The sequence below is a fragment of the Puccinia triticina genome, chromosome 8A, assembly GCF_026914185.1.
Source record: "Puccinia triticina chromosome 8A, complete sequence".
Classification (NCBI taxonomy): Eukaryota; Fungi; Basidiomycota; class Pucciniomycetes; order Pucciniales; family Pucciniaceae; genus Puccinia; species Puccinia triticina.
The window spans coordinates 885,474-901,444 of NC_070565.1; the positions used below are offsets into that span (position 1 = coordinate 885,474).

Below are 15,971 nucleotides of genomic sequence, written 5' to 3' on the forward strand. Positions count from 1 at the left end.
GGGCAAAGTGATGAGAGCAGAAAGAAACAGGAAAACCTAGGAAAATGCTACAAGGAAAAAAAAGCAGATGGGTGTGGATGCGTGCAAGCCCGTGCTGGAACATGCATTATATACCCCCGTCCAAAAAAAAGCCTTGGCGATGCAGTGGTGTCTGCATGTTTTCCTGGATAATGACAATAATGATGATGATATCTGATTTCTGACGATGGTGTAAGACTGCTAAGATGATATACTTCAATGGTAAGATTTTCCTGATGGATGGAGCCACGCTCCTTTTGTGGAGTTCTTTGTTTTTTTTTTAATTCCAAAACTTCACCCTGATAGTAAAACCAAAAAACAGCAACAAAAAGATGAGCAGATGACTTGAGGATCGCGATAGGAAAGGACTGACGCGGGTGTTCAAGTTGAACAGAGTAGCCAGTTCGCTGGCAGTCATCCTCTTGAGCTCTAAAAACAGAAACAAAAAGAGGAGCGAATCAGCGAGCTGTGTCCCAAAAAAAAAAACACGACTTTTGCCGGTGCCCTCGCCGAGCGTGCTGTCAGTGATGTCTTGTTTGCCCTTCTGGAGGGCCAAGATGCGCTGCTCAACGGTGTTTGTGAGCATCACTCGCTTCACAAAGATCGGCTTTTCTTGGCCGAATTGATGGGCACAACTGTGTGGAACAACAACACAAAATCAGCGGGACGGGCGGGCAAAGCGGCAGAGAGGAGAAAAGGTTGCTTCTCGCTGGCTCGCGACCAGGCAAGATCGAGGGACACGACGCCTGGAAAACCCCGACCCATAAGATCAATCAGCAAGGCCCGTTGATCAGCAAGGCACAAAAAGGGAGAGAGAACTGACGATTTGTGCAGGTCAAGTTGAGGCTGACTCCGCCACACTTCAGCGACATGAGCATGATGGAGTACTTGGGCTTTTTCTTGAGGTTGGAGACGGCCAGGTTGCCTGTAACAAATAGGGATAAATGCTCAGGACATAAGAGAGAAGGGAGGCGCATGGGGAAGAGTCTTTGATCATTCTCCCGGCGCCTCGACCAGAGGGAAATGTAGGAATGGGTGCTCTCTCAAATGGAGTAGGGTTTCGGGTGAAAACCCTCTATTTGACGAAAAGGGTGGGTGGGAGGTGACTAAAAAACGAGGATAAAGCCCGAGAAGGGGGTTGCTTCTGTGATCAAGGATGGGGAGAGACGACGTGCGTGTTGTGCTACTTTGTCTCTTCGATGCTGGTGTTATATACCGCGGGTGGTCCGCGTGTAACGCGAGTCAGTCTTCTGTCCTGCGCCTGACACCAGACCTAATCCTAATCACAGGTCCCCACTTCTCTGCCTGCATGGACCGGGGGGAACTCGTTTCTGCTCGATCCCCTTCAATCCATTCCGGCTTGCGTTTCCTCCTGGTACTCGCAGCGGGTTACTGGTCGGCTGTGCCGCAGTTACCCGCCACGAGTGTGGGAAGGGAGGCGCATGGGGAAGAGTCTTTGATCATTCCCCCGGCGCCTCGACCAGAGGGAAATGTAGGAATGGGTGCTCTCTCAAATGGAGTAGGGTTTCGGGTGAAAACCCAAAACTCAGGTTTTGAAACGGAGCCTGAGCCTCGCGCGAACACCCAATACTCCATTTAAAAAACTGAACAGAGCAAAAAATCTACAAATCCCAAACCACCTGGTCTTCCCGCAGAGCCGACAACAAAGATTTCGTACGCTTCAAATCTTCCTCGGAATATTCTTGTATGTATAATGTATAACAGCGCGAAACCCAGCGCCCCAGACGGCAGACATCATGTTTATTCATCCCAAGGGCGTGTCTAAAAGATGCGCCAACTATGGCCTAGGATGCCGCGGTTGCCTCCCGCCGCGAAAACTTCGGCCAACTTATTAATAACCGCTCGCCTTGTTAAGTGACGCCTGGCGCCGGCGACATTGAAACCAAACAGAGAAGTAGGCGACTCTCCCGCCTCTTGCAGCCTACGGGATAAGGCCGCCACCGGGAGAGGGCGTGGTGTTGTTCCGTTAAGATTAGTAGTTGAGGTGCTCCTGGTTGGGCCGTCTTCGCCGCGCGAAGAGTGAGAGTGGCGACCCTCCCGAACGTGGGATCCGTTGAAAACGACACATCAGTCGAGAGGAGGGACTGGTCGTATCGTAGTGGCCCCCTATCAGACTTGTACGTGAGTTCGCCCATACGCGCAAGCCCCCAGAACGCCACTACGCATAGATCCGCGATCGCTCGTTCTTCGTCTGTCCCGCGAAACCGTAGGTTGAGCAGCGGGATCAGATCCCATAGCATAACAGGCGGTTTACGTGTGCGTTTTGGATGATTTACGTCCGACCTGGAGGAAGCTTTCAGTAGCAGGTCGATCCTGCCCTTATTGCCCGCTGGAAAAGCCACCGAATGAAACTGATGCCATGCCTTCAGACCGGTGATGTACTTCCTTAGAGACAGAGAATTGATTTTCCCGGGGTTGTCAGTGAACCTGTTTCTGCCTGCCCATACGCAGAAACATTCCAGGGACTGTTCCGACATAGGTAGCTCCGCGAAGGTCTCCCCGGTCGTGGAGCAGAACTTGAGGAATTTCTTAACGGCAGCGTTGTATCCTGAAAGGGTACTCCGCTTCCAACCATCGAGGATTACCATGTTTGCAACACTAAGCATGAGAGTTGAGGACCCGTTGGATAGAAATGCGTCGAAACCGGCGAAATCAAACCGGCTCACCGTTGTCACGAGCGACATCGAGACAGGGTTGTTGGGCATAAGCGGCTGATGTGTATGACTATGGAAAGAGAAAATGAAGGTACTATCTACTCCGGCGGAAACGGAGCGAACAGAATGGTTGGAAGGAAAATAATAATTGTAATAGCCACCAAAGAGAATGCTTGGGTTGGAGAGAGAACAGTGCCTTGGCAAGCCTGAATAAATACCAAAAAGAAACAACAAAAGGGCTCATGATGGATCACACGGTAGTAGGGGTCGCGGTCATGCGTGAAACATGAAAGGAGACAGGTCGTCAGGGATCGTGTACCAGACCCTGTCCTTTGCCTCATGTGGTCCTCTTATTCCTCGAGACAAATTGTCAGCGGCGTTATCCGCTGAAACAACCCGTTTAGGCGTGACGTCTAGTTGTACTTGCACCAACAAAGCTTGGATGCGCTTCCATTCTTCGTTAACGTGGGTGTCCCTACACTTCCTTGCGACGAGGAAGCTCTCGGTCGTGGTGTTGTCAGTCCAGACTACAAAGTTGGACCCCCGAACTGTACCAAGCATTTCCGCGAGCATTAGTATACCAATCCTTATCGCGACTGTTTCTAACCAGGCGATCGTTCGCCTAGGCGACGCCTCAGCCCAGTTTTCCTTCAACCTCAACTGAGACCAGCGGTGACCTATCAACACTCCTATGCCGAAAACTTGCGGATGCGTCCCCGACCCAACCGTACTCGCATTCTTGTGGTGTCGGGATAAGCCGCACCCGTTTGTAGAACAGCAGCTTCCTTTGCTGTGGTTCTACAAACGGGTGCAGGCAGATTGTAAGCGGGGAGTGGGACAGATAGGAGAGAACCCGCTCCACGAACCTGTTAGCTAAGTTCCTTTGGGTCGCGCGGCATTTGTGGTTGAGAGGGACCTGGGTGGCGTGGTATGATGTATTGGTTGTTGTTGCCATGTTTGGGTGGGGGGAAGGCCATGGCAGGTCAGAGGCTTTGAGTCATGGAGGGTGCGGCTTGCGGGGCTGGTGGTGGCTATAAAAGGCGGGTGTTTGTGGAGGGATGGATCCCCAGGCGACTCACGGCTGTAATTCCAGCCGGGGGGTTGCCTCGCCCCCGTCCGCTGTTGCACTTGCGCAGTTTGGTGGGGGATATTCGTGGACCCCCCTGTGCTTGAGGGCTGGGGGTCTTCTTCCCAACACTTTTTGACCCTGCTAGACAGGGATGGGTGTTGGGCCACGGTGTGTCAGCTTGCTGCACTGGGTGGTAGGTTGCGGGCTCTTTTTTGTGAATGTTGTAGGCTTGTTCTTTGTGTTTTTCAATTGTTGTGTACTGAATCAGAGCCTGTATTCCCTTGTTTTAAAAAACGGGGAACCTTTGAATTTTTTTTTTGTATTTTGCTCTTTTGTAGGGGAAACCCTTGAATTTTTTTTCTACAAATCTGAGGCTTTAATATACTTGGATAAGCAAGGCACAGCAATGCAGTCTATCCAGAAGAGTGAAGACATTTTTTATTTTTGTTTCTTTTATTTAACCAAATCCCTGTGCAACATAAATCCAAGTTTATTAAAGACAGAGAAACACAGAAACAAAGATCAAGGGTTCCCCCTAAAAATTAACCAAATTAAAAAAAAAAAATGCAAGGGTTCCCCCTTTCAAAAAAACAAATCACAAAAACAAAATCCAAATACCACAAACTGGACCCACTATCCATCCCTGTCTAGCAGGGTTTAAAATAGTGGGTGGATGACCCCCAGCGCGCGCAGTAAAGGCATTATGCAAAGGGGGGCCACCGAGTAGAGCCCCTCAAACTGTGCAAGTGCAGCAGCGGAGGGGGTTGAGGACAAACCGCACGCTGGAATTACAGCGGCAGAGGATGCCTGGGGTAAACAATACTACTCATCAGGCTTCATTAAATAGCCATTCAGACACAACAAACCTGCCCGACTTCTCCCCTCCAGCTCGAAGCCTCGACCCTGGTACCCAGTTTCAACCATTAGGCCGTTGCCAAGCTCCCAATTACACACAACAATGTTGTGCCACGATGGCCATTGCAGGCAAAAGCACTCAATACATATGTAAGCATGAGCACAACGATGAACTCCTCCCAACTGTTGCATGACCTGACCAGACTATACCATTCTCTGACCACCGCTAGGCGGTGCCCTTGCCATTGGATGATCTCCCTGGGCGCTTTCGTTGCTCTCGCCAGGCTGCGGTGGTCAATCAACAAGTACTAACTCGGTGCCGAGGTAGCTTCAGTGGCTTGTTTGTTGTCTGGTCCCTCAATCTTCCACAATTGCTATGTGTATTATGGCTGACTTGATTTCTCTCATCCAACAGCTGTCTTGGCGACACAATGGTGGCGACCTCGATAGCAGGAGAAGCCCTGGCCGAATGTGCTTTGTCTGCAACTCTCAACCACGACATTGTTTTTGACTTCAAGTTGGACTTGGTTTAATGGTTCCGTTCAAAATACGATGCCATGGCAACAAGGCCACCATCACCGCCAACTTGGCGCCCAGGCGACAACACCACCGCCACGGAACCACCAGCTTGTACCCTTCCCAGCCAAAACCAACTCAGCAACACAGATAAGCCTTCCCCTATCACCTCGGCAACGCTCCAGACCCCCATCCATCTCTCCTGACTACCGCACAAAAAAAATCAAAACAGTAGGCCATTTCGTTCTCCATCCACTATTGCCAATGAAAGGTCCGGCGGATCTTGTTGGCGTTTCCCTCTCCTCTTTTTTAGCCCAAGCTGATGCTGTCTGTGGTAGTGTGGGCGGGTACATCCTTTAGAAACCCGCACAGTGCAGAGAATCCCCGGGTGTGCGCAACAACTGGACACATCCTCATTTGATCTAGACCCAGGTACGTCCTCTCCTCCAAGCCATCCATCCACTCTGCTCCAAAGTCTAAGATTTCTCTTCCTCTGACGACGGGCAGCACCGGCTAGGACATCTCTTGGTTGCCATTGTCAAGCTCTCCGCTTGGTTTTTTCCTCGACAGATAGTGGTCGGATGGCTGGAGGAGTAGGCTGATTCTTGGTGTGATATCGTGGCTGGTTTGCTTGTTCGACTCATGTCGAAATCATCCTGGAAATCAAACTCTTTGTTCGCCTCCCTTGGCGCTATGTCACGGCACGCTCAGATCCCGCTAGGCTCATAATCAGGCCTTCCTAGGGCCAGTCTCAATAGCCCGCCAGAAGGCCGGCATTGCCAAGATAAACATGCTCATTCTGCCCGCCCAACATCCCTCAAGGTCATCGTCCACTTACATACACCCTTGGTAGGGTCATCGGTGAAGGTCAGTCACTTCCATCCTTGCCCTACTCATCACTCACTTACTCACTCATCTCACACACCCATCTCACTCACTCATCTCAATCATCTGCTTCACCTTCTCGCAGAAATATTCAGTGCCGCCAGACTGGGCATCCATCGCCTCATAAGCTCGCGGGTCGCCATAAAACACATCCTCAAGTCATCATCACCTGCCCACCCACAAAACAAACCACCACAGCCGTCTACACAATCCCAATGTCATTCAGCTCTATTTGGTCATTGCCAAAAAACACTCCATCTGGCTCATCCCCAAGCTCTTCGACTATCTCGTTGAAAAGACCCGCTTCTCCGAGTTCGAGGCCGACCATCTAAGTACTGGCTGTTGGACAGGCTTCAGTACGAGAGGTGCTACCCTCCAGAGGCCCCCGCCACCAATAGCGACGACGAATGTGAGGACGAGATCAAAAATAGTATGTTTGTCTGTCTCAAAGGCGTCACAGAAGATGCCCAGCGCCAGACCGGCGCCCAGGCTCTCTGGCAGCGCCGGAACACCGCAAACCCATTGCCGGCTGAAGAGTGCTGGAAATGGTTGACAAGGGGAGCTTGTCTGGGTACACTAGGGTTGATGAGTCCCTTCGCTTTTTCACACCTTGGAAGGCCCCAGCCTCCATCTTTTGCCTGACCCCAAGGAGTAGCCTTTGGCGTTGTCAACAAACAAGTCTGGCACCCATACTTCAAGGGCCCTTACAATGCTGCACTGGCCACATCCACTTGTTGGTGTTGAACGCTTCCTCTGCAAATGTTTCCCCTTCCCCCTAACCCCTATGTTCCCCCTTATGTCTCCTTCAGACTCAGCCTGGAATGTAGAAACATAGCGGGTAATATCAAGGTGCCCATCCTGACAAGATCCAACACAAGTTCTTTAGGGCCCAATGGGTGCTGGAGGCCGGTGGCTTGTTTGGCATCTGCCCACTGCTTCCCATTCCAAGAAACTGTGTGCTTGCTCATCTCCTTGTTTTTATTATCTTCTCTTTGTATTTTTTTTGTTTCCTGTGTATGTCTAGAGAGTTTTAACCACTACTTTCTCTTGTTTCTCTGCTTTTTTGCACTTGTTTTGGATGCATTGTATATATGCTAGGCTGTCTCTGTGATCTCTCTCAACAGAAAATTCTTCTGTACCCATTTCTCCTTCTCTCTCTTGCTATGGTTTGACCATCAGAGCAGACATGCCAACCTTGCTTTATAAAGGGAAAGTATATATTTGTGGGCTGATTTCAGGTGTAATGTCTAAATATGCAGAAAATTCATCTGGTTTTGGGAAAATGAGTGATTATCTTTGTACTTGAATTTTCTCATGAAGTGGAAATTATATCCAATCTTATCTGTGAAATTACTCTTTCAATGTTCTTATATGAAATATTGAATCAATTGATTTCATACAGTCAGCTTTTTAGATGGGTGAAAGATTATACCTTCCTGCTGCAAGAAAAAGTTGCACTGCAAGCATTTGACATGTATAAACACCAAATAAACTTTCACACTACAAGAAAAAGTCAAGCAGCTGCCACCGGTCAAGGTGAAGGAGCTCTGAGGCAGCTTTTGGTCTTATTTGCACTCTGTCCAATGATGATTCAAGCAAGCTTCAATGCACAGTCACTGTGCATCTTGCATAGTGAGTGTGGAAATGAAAATTCTACTTGACCTGCTGGCACCAGGCAAGAAGTTTTTTTGCTCTGGGCCATTCACTGCAAAAAAAAACTTGGACAACTGCTTGCAGTTGACATGCAGGATACTCAAGCCAAGCTGCCATTGTAACTCCACATGAATGCACAAGTGTCTTTGTTGGCACAGTCACTGTGCAAGGTGCACAGTGACTGTGCATTGAAGCTTGGGTTGAGTCAAACCTTGAGTAAGGCTGGTGTAAGACCACAAGCTTCCTCAGAGTTACCACATGTCAACTGCTCACAGTTGACACAGTTTTTTTTGCAGTGATTACTTCATGGCAGGCTGATTTTTGACACAAGTATATAGAGGTAGCAGTTGGGCCCTAAGTTTACAGCAGCGTAGCCGCCTTGATCTCTAGTTCTGATCAATAAGCTTGAATCTGCTTCAAAAGCAAGTCCAAAGTGTATTAGGGATAAGCAATGCAGTCTATCCAGAAGAGTGAAGACATTTTTGAGTTTTGTTTCTTTTATTTAACTAAATCCCTGCGCAACAAAAAATCTGATCAATAAGTTTGAATAATACTGAGTTTAAATCTGCTTCAAAAGCAAGTCCAAAGTGTATTAGGAAGTTCCTGATCTCCAAAGGCCTGAAGTAATTCATGCTGCTTGGCTGTCAATTTTTTTGGGAGTAGATCTTGAGGGATGTATTTAAATTTTTTTGTCCTCTTGATAAGATCAAGATACTGTAAAATCTCCAGAGCAGTGACCTTTGCTTGAGCATCTGGTAGAATATTCATCAATGTTTTTGCCTGTTTTTTCAGTTTTGGAATTTGGTTTTTATAATTGTACCCATTTCTATTTTTCTTGATGATATGATAAAAATTTAAGATTGGTTCAGTTTCCAATTCTGTTATGAATTTTTCAAACTTTCTAGGATAATTTCCATCTTCTTTGAATTTAGTCATGATCATGGGAATTACACTGAAAAGGTCATCAGGGTAGTTGATGTCCTCTTGGAAAAGCCTCACAGTACTTTCTAAAATCTTCTCTTGAAATTCAGTCAAAGTTGATTTTACAGCATCACACTTTTTAATGTATAACTCAGAATCTGATAAAAATTCTTCCTTTGCTTGTTCCACTAAATCAAATTGTTTTTCATCATTTTCTCTCAAGGTTGCCAGTAACCTCATCAGCTGCTCTACATAAGTGTTTTCTTCTACTTTTCCTAAAAGCAGCCCTTTTGGATCATTCAAGGGTTCTATCCCTAAAGAATTAGTTTTTCCATCCAAAATATCTTCTGGTAATTTTGAATCTTGCTTTGGTATTAAGCCCTCTAATTCATTTCATTAAAAAAAATTGAAACACAAGGATCAGGACATGGATTTGATGATTTTAGCTGGAAGTAACTGGATCAAATATTAAATTATAATATAATCCTCACCAATTGAGACCTCTAGAGCTTGTGTTTTACCAATCTCAGATGTTTCTCCTGGTTCGCAATGAGATGGAACTACATTATCAACATTATAGTCTTCTCTTTTTATTCTTTTGGATAATGGAAGATCTGAAGAGTAGATTTTAATTATTAAAGTTAAAGACTAAAAAACTTGTAAATTTTGAAATTGATGTCAATGAAAGATTTAACATACCATCTCCCTTCTCATTCTGGTCTCTTACTGAAATTGAAAACTCAAAAATTTCAGCTTCTAAGGATGGAAAGAAGAAAAATTTACAATTTTAAACAAAGTCTGCATGTAAATTTGACATACAGCGTGAGTTCCCAAGTTCTTTGGTAGCTGGAATTTCAGAACCAATGTTTGTAAGAAAAATTGAGAATTTTTTTGACTTCTAATCCAACATCTGTAAATCAGAATAGCTGAAACAATTGACATACAATCTATCTCCATTGCTTCTCCATTTTCTTGAATGGGGCCGTGGGTAAATCCAATTGGAATATTTTCTGATCTCTTGAACAAATAGTTTTTATTTGAAATTTGGTGTGCTGAAACCCTATAATAATGTAAGAGCTGCAAGGCAACTAGTATCTTCGTCAAAAGCATTCTATGAATGATCTGGCTGGTTGATATGGTGGTTGAAATCCCAGTAGATGGTGACAATGATGAGAAAGTTGATGAGATGGGGAGAGTCAAATCACACAATCCAATGCCTATTTGTAACAGAACCTTTCTCTCCCTTGCTGTTTAATGGAGGAAGAAACATGCAGGGCCAGGCAGTGCCTCCCCTACCAATTTCCCAATACAGATTATTATTATCATTAATTTTTCAATGTTCCAATTGTTGACTGTTGACCAGACATGTTGCAACTCTATGAAACAATGATAGATAAAACAACCCAAAATCCTAATTGTGACCTGATCCTTCATATGCACAAACCCCATAGCCAAGCAGGTTGCCTTCCTAATAGAGGATTCAGTTGGCCCAGATCCCAATACATGCAATATAGTAGATAAAACATGTTTGGACTTTTTGGATGACCTGGTACTTGCTGCTGTTTACATATTTGCATGAGAAGGTGTATTCCAAGCTACCTTCATTCTTGAGCCCCCTGTCAAGGGTGCAACCGCTGCCCTGCGTTAAAAAAAAGCAGCCTTTTAGCTCAGCGCAGTGGGGGACAGATACGCAGCCAGCCCAAATAGTGGTAGCGCAGCAGGGTGTTCTCGCTGTGCTACCGCTGAAAGTAGCGGGATGCCAAAACCGCTGCGCTGCGCTTTCTGCAGCGCAGCAGTTGCACCCTATTATCTAAGGGCCTGTACCATACAAAATCTGTTTTTCCCGCGCGAGGAAAACAGTTTTCTTTTTTTCAATATTCAGTTTATCAAGAGGTAAAAACAGCCTCCCATAATCGTGTACCACAACTGCAGGCTTCCTGCACTTCTCTCCTGGCCCAAACTGTGTATGTACATACATAAATACATAACACATGGGTCCGGGGGGGATGGAAGGTCCTCAACACTAGACCAATACATTCATTGTGTATCGGTCCAAGATGAGATCCCATCAGACCAATACAATTTATTGATCTGAGGGGAACACTCCCCTTCTTCCTCTTGGACCAATTGTATATCGGGCAGAGAGGAAGAAGGGGAGGATTCCTCTTGGACCAATCCAATAGAGCGGTCCGAGAGGAAGGGGGAGAGAGCTACTCAATACATAGTATTGGTGGCAGAACCCTCTCTCTTCCTCTCCAACCAATCTAGTTGTATCGGTTGGAGAGGAAGGAGAGAATTCCTCTCAGACTGATAATATCAGTCTGGGAGGATAGACAGACCGAGTTGTTGGCTTGGTCCGAGGTGATCATGGGTCAGTCCAAGGTGCTCATGGGTCGGTCCAAGGTGAGAGATGGACCAATACATATGTTGCATTGGTCCGAGATGAGAGAGAGACCAATACACATGTTGCATTGGCCGAGAGAGGCCCCGGTGTCTTGCTTGGAGGGGGCTCAGCAGAAGGAAAACACACATGAGAAACAGGGTCAGACCTGTTTCTGTAAATTGATTGTTTTGAGCAAAAAACGAGTTCTGATTTCCCCCAGAAACAGGTGCTGTGGTACACGTTTTCAAGGGGAAACTGTTTTCCGTGAGGAAAGTTGTTTTCCGGCCAAAAAACAGCTTTTTGAGCCGCTATGGTACAGGCCCTAAGTTTATTAAAGACAGACAAAAATGAAAACAAAAATCAAGGGTTTCCCCCCAAAACAAAAAACGCAGCCCAAACAACAAAAAAGGACCCAATACCCATCCTCTTCTAGAGAGGTTTAAAGTATTGGGCAGATGACCCCCAGTGCGCTGCATTTAAGGCAATTGCAAAGGGGGGCCATCAAGAATGAACCCTCAAACTGTGCAATTGCAACAGTGGAGGTGCTTGAGTCAACCCACTGACTGCAAGTGCAGTGCAGTGGGTCAACTGGCAATTCATCTTGGCCACAGGTCACTCTATTTATAGGCGCAGCTTTCAGCCTAAATTTCAACGCCTCACCACAACCGTCATCAACCCACCACGACTGCACCGTTTGCTTGCCAATCATCACCCCAACTATTGCCAGTGCCGCTTTGCCTTGACAGCTTCCACAGCGTGTTTCAGCCTTAAGCGCAAGCATCACCTCGTACCTTGACTTTTGTCCTCTGGCATGACTACATACTAACTTTGACCAGCCCAGTCATAATTGCCTGTCTGCCTACCTCTTGATCTCACCAGCCCCAGTGTTTGTGCTTATCATTTGTTGTATTCATCCTTGACCACCTGCAGGGGCACCTCAAACACCCTGCCCACCCATCATGTTTGGGATAGCCGGCCCTCAAGAGACCTCAGTCTTGTTACCTAAACAAAACCAACGTGTGGCCGCCCGGGGTGGTTGAGCTGTCCCTGCAGGCAGTTGAATGCCAAAATTTTTTTATCTGTGCAATTGACACTCTCATTGCCCTTGCTCACCACTTCTATCAGAATGCCGGGACTTGGCCCCCGCCCTTGCCACCTCTTTTGCCTCTCTCACCCCTTCCCCCATCCTTGACAGAATTGTTTCAGCTTGCCAGTTTGTAGTGCGCGATTTCAACCACTCCGTCCAGGTAGCCGAGGCCATGGTCCAAGTCCTTCCTTGCCCTTCATCTTCATACATTTTTTATTATCGCTATTTTTTTGTGACGTCTTGCCACACCTATATCTGATCCTCAACCACCAGTTTTACCGGCTTGACGCATGGCCGGCCTGCCTGTCATCCGTTTGCTTGAAGCCCCACCCCAGGGTGAATGACGGGAATCCGATCAACAAATGGAATGGTTTGGGTTCAGCCACACAACCTGCGACCAATCTGCCCGATCCCTCAGGAAATCTCGCAAAGCCTCCAACCAAGGACACAATAATTATTCAGGTGGGAAGCAGTGGCCTGTCATTGACTTCATTGCTTGCCAGGACCGGATCTCTTGTTGAGGGGGCGATGGACTTAGATCTAGATGACACAGCAGCCAAACTTGAGAAAATGTTTAGCAAGGAATCCACAGAAGATGTATGTGTATTTACTTCACCAAGTGTTTTGTGCAATACAGTGCTCATGCAGACCTACTTTGATACACCAATAATGCCGCTGCGGGCCAGGTAGGAGACCAGCCCCCAGAATCAGGCGAGCCCCACATCACGTCCACAAATGCTCCTACCACGGCAGCCGCAGACGTGCTCAAACTGAAGCCAGACATGCCTCTTGCCCAAGTGAAAGTGTGGGATTCTAAGTGTCAGTTCTTGTTCAAGACTCAACTAATTTGTAAAAGTAACACTATTATGCTCTTTCATGCTGATTTAACTATGTTGACAAATTAGACTTGGCTAGAAGGCAAATATGGAAGTGACAGGACCCTGGAAACCCCCGATGTAAGTGGGTTAACTAAATGTATGAATTTTTACATTTTTTTGCAAAATGTTAGGCACAAAATTGGTATGAATGGGGTTTGGAACCCAAAAGGGTACGCACCAAAAATGTAATTTATGTATGGATTTCTGCTGATACTCAGTTAAATCCCCTAAAACCCACAGAACCCCGCTTACCTTTGGGGACTTCAGGCTCCCCGGGGCGATTTTGCCCCAGGCACAGGCACAAAAATGTATGAATCAGCCAAAAAAAGCCATTCCCCGGTGCCCCCCAATAGGGGGTATCAAATATGAGAAATCCACAATTAGAAACCAGTCACTTAGCCAAAAATGAAATGGTTCACCAGTGGATCCCAAAATGGGGTAGAAGAAGGACCAGCATGTTTAAAAATGATGGGTTTTTTCAAACCAGTCAATTACATAATGGTGGATTTGTTCATATTTGATACCCCCTAATGTATGAATTTTGCCAAAATCTTGGATTTCGGTTACCCACATCTATAGGGGGTTTCCAGGGTCCTGAAGTGACCATCAATGCGCCGGACAATGTCGCAAGTTACTGTCATACTTTTGCTTAAGGGCTATGACCGCGAGTGACTGTTGCGACTATGTTTGTGATGTTGCAACTATGTCTGCAAGCGCCCATCCTAGTTTAAAGTAACTTTATGTAAGAAGCGCTCATCTTTGTGGCAAGAGTTATGTAAACAGTTTTCTCTTGTCAGGGAGATGAGCTCCCAAAAGATCAAAGACTCGCCCTACAGAACTCACAGCTCTACGGTAAAAAAGACCTTGAGCTTAAGATATAAAAGGATGAACCCTTTCTGCTAAGAAGAGAGGCCGATCTTCATCCAGACCAATCCCTGACACCGTGTACGCTTTCTTGACTCACATCTCAATAAAACTGCCCCTTCTCAGAACCCTAATCAGATTGAAGTTCACTGCTTCACAACCTTTCACCTTGCGCGCCCTTTTGACGTGTTCCCTCTTTCCAAGGAAAAAGGACTCTAGACATATCAGTGAGTTCCCCTTTCTCTTAGTTATCATCTGGAATCTCCCCAGATATCCGAAGGTGCTACACCAGCAAACTACACCTGTACCTCAGGCCCCCGCTGAATCAGGCATTTCAAACACCCCTGTACTGCAGGCCCTGAATCTATGACGGAGGGCACTTAAATACCCTTGACTTATATAAGTTAAGCCCCTCCGTAATAGAAAATCTTGCAAAGATTTTAGCTTCTCTTTTTCCTAGCTGGCATTCAATATAATTGTTGGATTTCTATCTCTTCCTTCTGCCTCATTGTCTTCCCGGAGCTCTTGGTTGTCATTCTCATATTACCTTATGCCTGTCACACCTGATGTTTCCTTTTAGAATGGTCATGCTTCCTGTCTTACTAGCCATGTGACTTTGATCCCTGTCTAGATTAGCCCAATCAGCTTTCCAACTACTGTGTTTCCTTGTGCGCGCTCGCTCTGCTTGTGATCCCTTGACTGTCACCAATCTCTCCCCGAGTTTCATCTGTTTCCATTCCCTTCTATGAATATTCAATTTCACTCACACCCACAAGCTGATACAATGTACTTAGTCTATATATACATAGCCTAGCACATAGCAATCAACTCATTGGTTCTTCCTCTGTTTTTTCCGCGCCCACTATCCGAGCCGATCCGGTGAGCACTCTCCCCCTCACTGTCCTCTCTCGAGCCCAAAGGCTCATCTCTGTGCCCTATTTGTTCTGCGGTCTTCTCGTGAAATCCCTTCAATAATGAACCGTGCTCTTATATTCAACGCTACCCCAGTAGCTTACCGTTTGCAGCCGGCGTAGCTAGAAGACATTAGTCTTGGTATTGCCCCAGCTGACACTATATATACACACTGATCCAAGTTTATTAAAATCGCAGAAACACAGAAGGCAAGATCAAAGTTTTTTCCTGTGCTCATTAGGAAAAATCCCATAAAAGTTGAAATTAATCCCCAAACACCCTGGAGGGCACCTCGGATTGACCCTCCAGCCCATGCCGGAGCAACAGGCAAAAAAAGGTCAGTCAAAAATGTGATCAAGGAGGCCCTAATCAAGTGATTAGTGGGCTCCAGGGAGGGGGTAGGACAAAACCGGATCCCCTGGCCTCCACCGCATCCCTCCTGCCTGCCTATTTATATATCCGCACTGTCAAATCGGACGCACCAACGCACTGCCCCTTGCGGACCCGCGTCACCCCAAAACTTACAGTATCACCAGGGCCCTTGCCCACGAGCGCCCCCCCCCCCCCCCCCCCCCCCTCAATAACCCATCACCATCTAACACACATACATCATTCTCTGATCCAGCCTCCGCCCACACAGTCCACAGACTTGCCTCTCCCTGACATTCTGACCGTCACCAGACCCCAGTAATTCACACAGCCTCACCAGTTGTAACTCCTTACCATTTGCTGTGCTAAAACCCCCAGAAACCCTCCGCCCTCAATCACCATAAGCGCCACCTTCCTGCCCAACCTGGCTGACCCCGGCAGTCCACATAAAAACCCCTCCTTGCCACTCAACCCTGAAATTAGGCATCATCAACCATTTTCCCCTCAATCTTGCCCATTCCGCGCCACGACACCCGCGGCCTTGCCTACCACCCCTCAAATCACCAGCAAGCACCCCCTGAACCCCACTCAACTAGGTCCTTACCACCCAACACTGGCCAGGCACCAACAACGCCCTTGAAGTGTATCCTAACTATTCAACTGCCACAGATGTTGGTCTTGGCAACTGGTTGTTCTGGGGTTGCAACCAAATCAGATTGAAAATGAAAGGCGCCGCCAAAGCAAAAACTTATTGGAACATTCATTGGCCCTTGACCGGAATGGTCAAGATCTTTGACAAATCATGGCCAGAAACCGCTCCTCACCGTCCATACGTTGCTTTCCAATATGCACACCCGCTTACTGAGACTTGTTTAGAAGAAAAAAA

At 46.9% G+C, this 15,971-nt stretch overlaps 3 protein-coding genes across 3 annotated transcripts; all 3 read left to right on the forward strand.

The window, feature by feature from the left end:
* Positions 1-2,625: 2,625 nt before the first annotated feature.
* On the forward strand, positions 2,626-5,150 carry PtA15_8A100 (uncharacterized protein; the record flags this gene model as incomplete). Its single annotated transcript, XM_053171497.1, has 2 exons — positions 2,626-2,732; positions 5,033-5,150. The coding sequence occupies 2 exons, from the start codon at positions 2,626-2,628 to the stop codon at positions 5,148-5,150; spliced, it is 225 nt and encodes a 74-aa protein (XP_053022754.1).
* A 625-nt stretch (positions 5,151-5,775) lies between these two features.
* On the forward strand, positions 5,776-6,660 carry PtA15_8A101 (uncharacterized protein; the record flags this gene model as incomplete). The annotated part of the gene is made up of 5 exons (XM_053171498.1): positions 5,776-5,807; positions 5,877-6,000; positions 6,245-6,350; positions 6,398-6,554; positions 6,636-6,660. The coding sequence occupies 5 exons, from the start codon at positions 5,776-5,778 to the stop codon at positions 6,658-6,660; spliced, it is 444 nt and encodes a 147-aa protein (XP_053022755.1).
* Positions 6,661-12,590: 5,930 nt separating this feature from the next.
* Positions 12,591-15,725, forward strand: PtA15_8A102 (uncharacterized protein; the record flags this gene model as incomplete). The annotated part of the gene is made up of 3 exons (XM_053171499.1): positions 12,591-12,659; positions 12,749-12,867; positions 15,464-15,725. The coding sequence occupies 3 exons, from the start codon at positions 12,591-12,593 to the stop codon at positions 15,723-15,725; spliced, it is 450 nt and encodes a 149-aa protein (XP_053022756.1).
* Positions 15,726-15,971: the final 246 nt, after the last annotated feature.